General features: G+C 33.5%; 1 protein-coding gene across 2 annotated transcripts; it reads right to left on the bottom strand.

Moving 5' to 3' along the window:
* Nucleotides 1-1431: 1431 nt before the first annotated feature.
* LOC112283572 (GDP-mannose 4,6 dehydratase 1) lies at nt 1432-4067 on the bottom strand. Of its 2 annotated transcripts, none has more exons than XM_024522431.3 (4): nt 3696-4067; nt 2708-3126; nt 2076-2545; nt 1432-1924 (listed from the first exon to the last, which is right to left on the bottom strand). In XM_024522431.3, the coding sequence occupies exons 1-4, from the start codon at nt 3712-3714 to the stop codon at nt 1735-1737; spliced, it is 1098 nt and encodes a 365-aa protein (XP_024378199.1). In that variant the 5' UTR covers nt 3715-4067; the 3' UTR covers nt 1432-1734. The 2 variants fall into 2 exon arrangements, with proteins under 2 accessions (XP_024378199.1, XP_024378200.1); XM_024522432.3 differs by lacking the exon at nt 3696-4067 and adding an exon at nt 3523-3601.
* Between the last annotated feature and the right edge of the window lie 5810 nt (nt 4068-9877).

Genomic DNA, 9877 nt, shown 5'->3' with positions numbered 1-9877 from the left:
TCCGATGTATTTTATAGATGTATAAATAAAAAGAAATTGAATTGAGTTATATCTCTTGTTAACCACATTACATTTCAATAGCTTGAAAGCTTTAAGTTAAATGAAAAATTTAATGATCGGCTGTAATCTTTCATTTTGTAGAATTTCAATCAATTTAGCGTGCATCTTTAAATTGGTTGTTTGCAAGATGTATTTTGATGGTTTTTGGTGCACCTTTGTTTTATCTTTTGCAGCGTTTGCAATAGAGAAATTTAGAGGTGTCTTCGTACAGTGCATTCAGAAAATAAGCTCAATATTCTGCTGTTGTGCAGCAAGCTTGCAGCCTTGTGATGAAGGAGACGTAAAGTTTGGTGGCTGAAATAGTCATTGCGATTCTGACTACAACTAATCCTCGTTGTAAAGATCTTCATCGGAATCCTGTCCACAAGCTACTGGCGAGGCAAACTTATGAAAGTGTGATTGCTGCCCTTGACGATACATCGATGTTGATATGCTAATGGCCCTTTGATCAAGACCGATACAAAGACAATGTTGATTGTTGTAGACGAATCGAGGAAAGTTCATATGGGTCCTCCCCAAGATCGAATCTCCAAAATAGTGAGTGATCTCGTCCGAAAAGTAAAGCAATTTCGATGACGTGAAACACTGGAAGCTCTTTGACAAGCATTCACTTGGGTCCTTCACTTGATACATAAAAATTCCGCTGAGAATCTCTGTTTGCAATATAGTGTTAACTCAGTTTCTAATCGGTTAAACCTGGGTTGAATGATTTTCGGGCATGTTTCAATCCTCTAGAAAACGATCTCAAAGCTCTTCGTTAGTGACGGGGTTTACGTAAGCAACTCATCACCACAGAAGTGTTACATGGCAGATGGTTGGCTAGGTATGGTGAACATTGAACGAACTTGAAACACCTAAGATTCATTCCTGGTTATCACGAACGTGGTCAAGAAGAGTCATTTCCAGTATATTCGGTGACGTAACGACGGGTGTCAACTTGGTTAATTAGAAAAACATAAAGGTTTTTGTTTCGAATTAATCTTATATAAACAAAATTGATGCAAACTGAGTGTTTCCAGACCGAAATCATTAAGTAGTACTTGTGACTTAGGCTATCTTAACTGACTTAGAAGTTGCAATTCTATAATATTTGGGTAACAGTAATTGTTTTATGCTAATACTCCAATGTCAATAAATGTTTCCAGCTTCAACGTGGATGATTTATTAAGCCTGTTTTATTTTCATCTTGGAGCGTGTAATTTCATTGCAAAATGGATTATGCGTAAATTAAGATAGTAGCAAAGAGAAACATGTTGTTCATGTTCGAACTCTTCGAGTAAATCAGAAAAAAGCAACATTCCTACTTACCAACAGGTGAACATTGTTGAAAATACAAGCTTGAGGATCCAAAAGCCCAACCAACAAGAACTGTTTAAGAAAATATATGTTTTGAGTTGGTCACCTTGACCGTCAGCTCGGTAAAAAGGATGTGATCACAATGGCCCAGGTAGAGTCTCTCAGAGAATTTTGTCTTAAATCTAGGAGAATCCAGCTACACTCCGCGGCAGTGAGATGATCCAAAGTAGATCTACCTCTCTTCGTGCTTGCTACAGAGTAAATCTCATATGTTCTATCCAAAAAAATTCACACAAAGCACAGCATGTGGAAAATCAAAATGCTCTCATTGCGTGTACTCATATGCAAAGGATTAAGATTGCAACAAGATTGCTGAGTTCAGGGTTGTTGGTGACTGTCGATGTAACCATTGTCAACTAAAACCTTCTCACGTTTGGCTCTCTCCAAATCACTATCCACCATCATGGCTACCAACTGCTTGAAGTTAACCTTGGGCTGCCAACCCAGTAACTCTCTAGCCTTCTGGGCTGATCCTCTAAGATTATCCACTTCGGAAGGACGGAAATACCTGAAACATACGAAAAACACAACTTGTCAGTATTTCAAGTTCCCAAGCATTGCAATTTAGCCGTTGAAGGAAACCAGTTCGATACTTCGTAAAGTTCACGACATGTCGAAATTTGTGAAAGCAATGAACTGAATCTGAAATGAGAACTGACCTTGGATCGATCTCAACATGATCCTTCCAATTGAGACCTACATAACCAAAGGCTTCCTCCAAAAACTCCTCGACAGTGTAAGAGTTCTCAGTGGCAAGAACGTAGTCATCAGGCTTGTCTTGCTGCAACATGAGCCACATGCCCTCCACGTAGTCTCCAGCAAATCCCCAATCACGAGAGGCCTTCAGGTTTCCAAGGAAAAGCTTCTTCTGAAGTCCAATCTTGATGCGGCCAATTGCGCGGGTAATCTTCCTGGTGACAAAGTTCTCACCCCTGCGTGGAGACTCGTGGTTGAAAAGAATCCCATTGCAAGCAAACAGGCCGTAGGCCTCCCTGTAGTTCACTGTGTAAAAGTGAGCAGCTACCTTGGCAACGGCATAAGGGCTGCGGGGATGAAATACTGTAGTCTCATCCTGGGGAGGGGGAGTGGCACCATACATCTCTGAGGACCCAGCTTGGTAATACTTCACCTGACAAGATTCAAAAAGGTGGATGAGAAACAATGCACAGTTAATGTTGAGCAGCTTAGCTGAACACCAGTCTTGAATAGTAATACATATAGACATCCATTTTAATCAGCGGGGACTTGAAGATAGGGCAATTTGGTTAGATGTTTGAGTTACTAGACTTACTAGGCGTCCTGTACTCTCGACGTGAATGCGAACAGCTTCTAGGAGCCTCAAAGCTCCAGTGGCAACAACATCAGCTGTGTAATCCGGATTCTCAAAAGAAACACCAACGTGAGACTGAGCACCCAAATTATAGACCTCATCAGGACAAATAGTGTCCACCCACTTGCGCAGAGAGGAGGCGTCTGAAAGATCACCATAATGCAATTTCATACGCGCACTAGAGTTGTGAGGGTCAATGTAGATATGCTCAAGTCGCTGCGTGTTGAAGTTCGAGGATCTTCTAATAATGCCATGTACTTCGTACCCTTTCTTGAGGAGGAACTCCGTTAAGTAAGATCCATCCTGGCCAGTGATACCTGTAATGAGCGCCTTCTTCAGAGGTGCGTTTTCTGGCGCCATACTTACCAGATCTGTGAAAGCTGCAGCAGACATAATCACCACGTAACTAAAGGGTCACGAAAACCTCCAAAATTTCCCTTACATCACTTCGAGAAGGCAGGATGTAAAGATCTACACTGCAACAACAATCAATCCTCGAGAACCGCACTCACCTGACCACGATAACGCGACATAAAATCTCACAAAGCAGACAAAGAGAATTGAGATGTACGAGACACGTAACAACCCTGAAGCTACGAACATGTCGAACTACCCATTTCCAAGAATCATTAATCAAGAACACAACAACATCCCACATTTCTCAAACAACATACAAATTCCATAAAACTGTGAGAAGAAAAAAGCGAACAAACGACTCAAAGTCGAAACTGCAATGGCGATCCAGCGAATGTCAACAAAAGCCCCAACTCTCTCACCTGCTCTTCAGATACCACTGACCCACTTCAATCCAGTAAATCAAACCCCCTCCCACAAGCACACTTCCGCGTTCACAGTTCCACACACATGGGTAATGAACGAATTCAGCGCTTCAAATACAACCTCAACAATACCATTACCAAGAATAAAATAATGAAAAGGGTATCCTTACCAGTCGGCTTGTGTGCCATGACGACGTACCCAGCAACAATCCAAAAATAATGCCCACGTTTTCACGAGTCGTGCAGCTCCACACCGAAACGTGGAATTCTTGCCCCGACCCGAAGTGTCTAATCTCGGAACCCGGATCCCACACCTTCTGAAATCCACCTTCCAAATCTCTCCACCTACACGGCTCACGTCTCACACAAACCCAAGATTTGAATTATAAAACAAAACCCATGGAACAGTGCGCTGAAGAAATGGAGATCAATGGACAAGAACGGGGTCGGATTCCAGTTGGGACTCAATCGCAGTTTCAATTGGCTTTGCTGACAATCCCCTTTCTCTAATTCTGGGCATCGGCGCAAACGGGCTCGCTCATAAAACCACTCACAGCCTCGGCATCGTCCTCCAACCCCCCACTAGTGAGTAGGGACTAGTGAGTAGTGAAGTCACTACACTGATTCATTAGTGTGTTACTAATTTACTATCGGCAGCTGGAATATCCGAGCTCAAGTTGTTGCGGAGTTGCGTGGAAGTTGGATTCTATAAGCTTTTTCTTTTTTCTGATTATTCCTTTTGCTTTTATTTATCTATTTATTTATTTATCTTCTGTGCACCAGAGTTGATCATTTTGGATTTGGTGCATCTTCTTGTGCGATGCCTTAAACCAATTATCTCCACTAAGTAATTTAATGTTGTAGTGTTTGGAAATTTTAATTTAATTTTTTTATTGTTCTTTTGGTTTTTTATTTATTTTTATTTATTATTGATAATATTTGAAAGATGATGTTATTAATGTCATATATATACATATTTATCTAAATAAGAAGTGTTAGATAGAAAGTAAATATAAATAGGTTTGATATTATCTTATAGCAAAGTTTCTTAGAAGCTTTGTAGATGCATATTTATCTTTATACATATTTTTATGGTTGATTGGTAAGATAAACACTTAATTAATAAGTTAGCCTTATATTGCACATATGGGTATTTTGTGATAAAAACTCAGAATGTGACACGCATGTAATAAACTTGTCTTGCAAGTTAAGACACATGTCTTATAAATTGAACACATGTTTGAAGTCTTATAAAATGTTGCTATATAGCTCTTAGTTAGATAGTATACACGGAGACAAGAGTGAAGCTTTCTTCACTCTTAATAACACCTTTCTAATCTTTAGTCTTGTTTCAGGACTTAAAAGTTTTTTTTGTCTTTGGCAATGGCAATTTTGATTTAATATTATACCACCTTAGAGTGGTTCTCTAGTCTTTTAAAGTGACACAAGAGTGTATTGATCTTTTAATTCTTTGAGATTCATGTTCTTAATAATTTGACAAGAATGCTAAATCATTTTATATATTATATTTTTAGAAGTGAATAAATTATTCTACTACCATTATTGTATTTTGAAGATTGTGGATCATGAATCTTTAAAGTAACATTTAATTTTGTAACATTGATTGTTTTTCTTAAAAAAAGAAAATTATTCTTCTTTATGAAAATTTATATTTGGTATTAGAGATTATAGATTATATTCCTCTAATTTGACTTGTGAATTTATTTGAGTTGTTTATGAAGGAAAAAATTATGGATGCTAGTGTTAGTAGAAGTGAAAATAAATTTGCAACAACTGCAGATCTTCACGAGCTTGTCAACACTCTTAAGATAGAAAACTTACATATTTTCAACATGAATCATGGAGGTATTATTTATATATTCATAAAAAAAGTCAACAATGAAATTCCAAGACTATGCCAAAAGAATTAGCAATTGAAAGAAGTAAATAAATCAAGTTTATAATCAAATCTCAGAAGGCTCGCTACTACAAGTATGAGAGAAGCAAAGATATGTATGTCAAAGAAGTTTGATGGAACAAGATCAAATGTTTTGAGAATTTCTACAATAATTGAAGGTTTATTTAAGGTTGCATCATTTCTAATTTCTTCATGGATTTACTCAAGTAGGATTTATAGGTGCACTTCTAATAGGGAGTCCTCTCTCTTGGTTTGCACCTTTGATGAAAAAGGATTTATAATTACTCTATGATTTAAATTCATTCTTGAAAGTATTTATGACCACATTTAGAGAAAGTATTTGAAAAAGGATAGTAGAAACAAAACTTGTATCTTTACAACAACAATTATGTTTAGCCACAATATATACTATTAAATTCTAAAACCTTACTTGTAACATTGTCAAGAGAACAAGCTTTTTTAAGAAAAGACAAAGTCATTGATTGCAAGTGGGTTGTAAGAAAGTATAATATTATCCAAATGAACTCAAAGATAAAATGAAAATCCAAAGGCTAAATATAAATTTTAAATTAAGTTCTTTTTTGTACTAAAATATATCCAATTCTTAATTTTAATCTCAAATCCAAATCTCTTCTCACTAAAATATCTATAACTCATTTAATACTTAATTAATATAAATAAAGTTTAGTTCATAGAATTTAATTCAAGTCATAAATTTCAAAATATTAAAATCAATAAATAAGTTTCAAAGAAATTGAGAACCAAACTAAGAAAAAATTGGCCCCTTGCTATAGTTGCAGCCCTTAAAACTCCTGTTTATAAATTTGATTAGTTCTTCTTTATCATAGCTTTATTTTTTGCATGCTAAGGCTTATGTCATGATTATACAAGTATATAGAATTAAGTAAAAATAGATTAATTTCATAATATCTTTTAGAAAAACTTCCTAGAAGCTTCTTAGACATTGTTTTGACTTTACATATGTTTTTAGTTGATTGATAGGTTAGAAACTTGGTCAACAAGCTATCCATGTACTACATATGTTGGTAACTTATGGAACAAGTTTTTATGTGGTGGCCATATAAAAAAATTGCTTTGCAAGTCAAGATATGTGTCATGCAAAGTCAATATATTTTTGAGGTCCTATAGAATGTCGCCATATAGATTTTAGGTAGATAGAATATATAGAGGCAAGAGTGAATCCTTCTTCACTTTTATAAATTCTTTTCTTGCTTCTAGTCTAGATTCAAGAGTCTTTAATTTCCTTATCATTTGGCAATAGTCATTCCACTTTCTTTTTAATATATATACTTATTTATTTTTATTTTTTTATATTTATTTATTTACTTTCATGAAGTTCTTGTCTATGATAGATTGAAAAGAATACACTTACAATATTAGAGCCTTTTCTTTTTTTAATTAAAAATAGATTTTTTTTTTTTTTAATAAGACATAGGCGTATAAGAAGTTATGGAGTATCCTTTTTTAAACTGATATTATTTTTAGTATCTTCTATGATGTCCAGTTCTTTCTTCTATAAGACTTGAGCAAAATAAGATATTTTTTTTTCTAAATATTATCATGGCATAGCTTATTGAAATGAAGAGTGCAATGGCATAAATATAAGAATAATTGAAGAAGTTATTGATTGCGATGCATCAACTTAGTTTACCACCACAAGAAGCAATAAGAATGGCAAAAAATGAAGTTATAGATATGATTGAAATTACTTCAACATATGCACCAAATCATGTCCTTTCTCTTATAGTAGAACATCTTTTTAGTATTAGAAAACTAAAGGTTATCCTACCTAAGAAGATTAATGACACAAGATCCAAGTTAAGAGGATTTATCAATTAAGTATAACTTGTGATTGAACTTCAATTCCAAAGCTATCCAATTCCAGAATCACAAGTTAGATTCATTGATACACTTCTTTCAGATTCAACAATATTATAGTTTTCATCTTTTTTTGAATGACAAGATCCAATATTGGATAATTTGAAGGCTTTTTTAGTAGAGTTTCGATCCATGTATGAAAAAAATGATGCAACTTGTGTTGAAACCAAAAAGATCCATATTTTGCAACAAAGCAATCAATTTGTAACATTATATGCTTCACAATTTTGATAACTTGGAATTAATATCGAATAGGATGATGATGTACTTATTAGCCAATGTCTCTATGAATTACAATATTGTCATGGACATACATATTTATCTTGATAATTATCTAAATAATAAGAATATGTAGAAATAACTCAAAATAGATAAATATGATATTATCTTGTAGAAAGTTTCCTAGAAGTTTTATAGACACTGCTTTGTCTTTATACATGTTTATAGGTGATTGATAGGTTGAAAACTTGGCCAATAAAGAGGCCACATGTCGACATGTTGACCACTTGTAGTACAAGTTGGATATATGGTGCACATCTAAGAAACTTGCATTGTAAATTAGATATGTGTCCTGCAAGTTGGATGCGTATTAGAGGTCATATAGTATGTTATTACATATTTCTTAGTTAAGTAGTATATATAAAGGCAAGAGTGAGGTCTCCTTACTCTTATCAACTCCTTTCTTACTTTTAGTCTAATTTCTATAGTCTTATGTTTTCTAATCTTTGGCGATAGCCATTCCAATTCTTTATTGAATATAAATATTTTTTTTATTTTATCACTTTCTTTTTGACACAAATTCTATGAATTTATATATCTTCTTTCAGTTTGTATCCTTGAAATATTGACAAGAATGCACATACAATATCAAGGCTTTGTCCTTTCTTGATTAAGAATCGATTATTTGTTTTTATTGATAAGCCATAATCGTATTAGAAGTTGTAAATTACCTTCCTCTAAACTAATATTATTATTATTTTTTTTATTTTTTGATTCTTGAATATTATATTTTGTGAGAATAGACACTTTTTTTTTTTTTTATTATGCTAACATGAAAAAGCTTGCTGAAATGAAGAGTGCAATGGTTCAAATGCAAGAACAAATGAGAGAATTAATGCTTGCAATGCATCAACTTAGTATACTACCACAAGGAGCAACAAGATTATCATGCAATGAAGATATAGAGATGATTGGAGTTGCTTCAACATCTATACCAAGCCATACTATTGCTCCTACAATGGAACATTGTTCAAGTTATAAAGAACCAAAAATCAAATTATTTAAGAAATTTGATGGCACAAGATCTAAGTTTCAAAGATTCATGAATCAAGTACAACTAATGATTGAACTACAACCTCAAAGTTATCTAACTCAAAGATTACAAGTTAGGTTTATTAAAACACTACTTTTAGGTTCTGCTTTATCATGGTTTTCATCATTTCTTAAATGACGTGATTCAATATTGAATAATTTGGAAGCACTCTTATTGGAGTTTCGATCTATATATGGAGAACATGATGCAATCTATGTTGCAACCAACAAGATTTGTATCTTGTCATAAAAAAGGTAATTAGTGACATTATATGCTTTACAATTTTGATAATTAGCAAAAAATATCAAGTGGGATGATGCAACACTTATCAACCAATTTTTCTATAGATTACAATATGAAGTAAAGAAATTGATTCTTAATTTATTTGATCTTCAGACATTGGATCAAGCAATTAACTTTGTTGTGAAATGTGATTATCGGCTTTTTGAGTTTTGATCTAAGAATCGCATAAGAAAATCTCAATATTATTATAATTCAATAACAACACCAATGACTTTTCAATCTAAATATTTCAAAGTAGAAGACATGCAAATTGATGAAGTACATTTTAAACCTCTTACCGAACAAGAAAAGATTCATCGACATCAAGAAAGACTATATTTATATTGTGGAGAAGCTAAGCACACTGCTCAATATTGTCTAAAGAAATGACGTAACTACAAAATGAATAATATTGCTGTCAAAGATGAAAACATGTCAAAAAAAAAAAAAAATTGTTTAACTATAATAGAAACCATGTGGCTGAAATCTTGTAAAATTCCTAATGAAAGTCCTAATCTCTCCTTAGAACCCTCTCCTTGTTTTATAATAGATGTGTGTTTAGAATCTAATAATTTCAAAGCCTTTGCCTTAATAGATTCAAGAGCCTCAGCTTGTTTTTTCGATGAAGAATTTGTTAAAAGTCATAATATATAGTTAGTACAAAAAACTAAACTTGTACACATAGAAGTCATAGACGATCATCCATTATCTTTTGGAGATGTTACTCATAAAACACTTCTTATAGATATAGTAATAAATAGTTATAATAGTTGCATAATTTTTAATATTATTAGATTTCTCTCTTATCTAGTTATTTTAGGTTTATTGTGGCTAGAAAAATATAAGCCTATAATAGATTAGATTTCTTGTAAACTTAAATTTTCTTCAAACATCATTAAGAATTTTTCTAATCTAATAGAAAGTCATGAATCTAATATAGT

This window comes from Physcomitrium patens, chromosome 6 (assembly GCF_059467195.1).
Source record: "Physcomitrium patens ecotype Gransden chromosome 6, ASM5946719v1, whole genome shotgun sequence".
Lineage (NCBI taxonomy): Eukaryota > Viridiplantae > Streptophyta > Bryopsida > Funariales > Funariaceae > Physcomitrium > Physcomitrium patens.
This window is presented reverse-complemented; position numbering and strand designations above follow the sequence as displayed.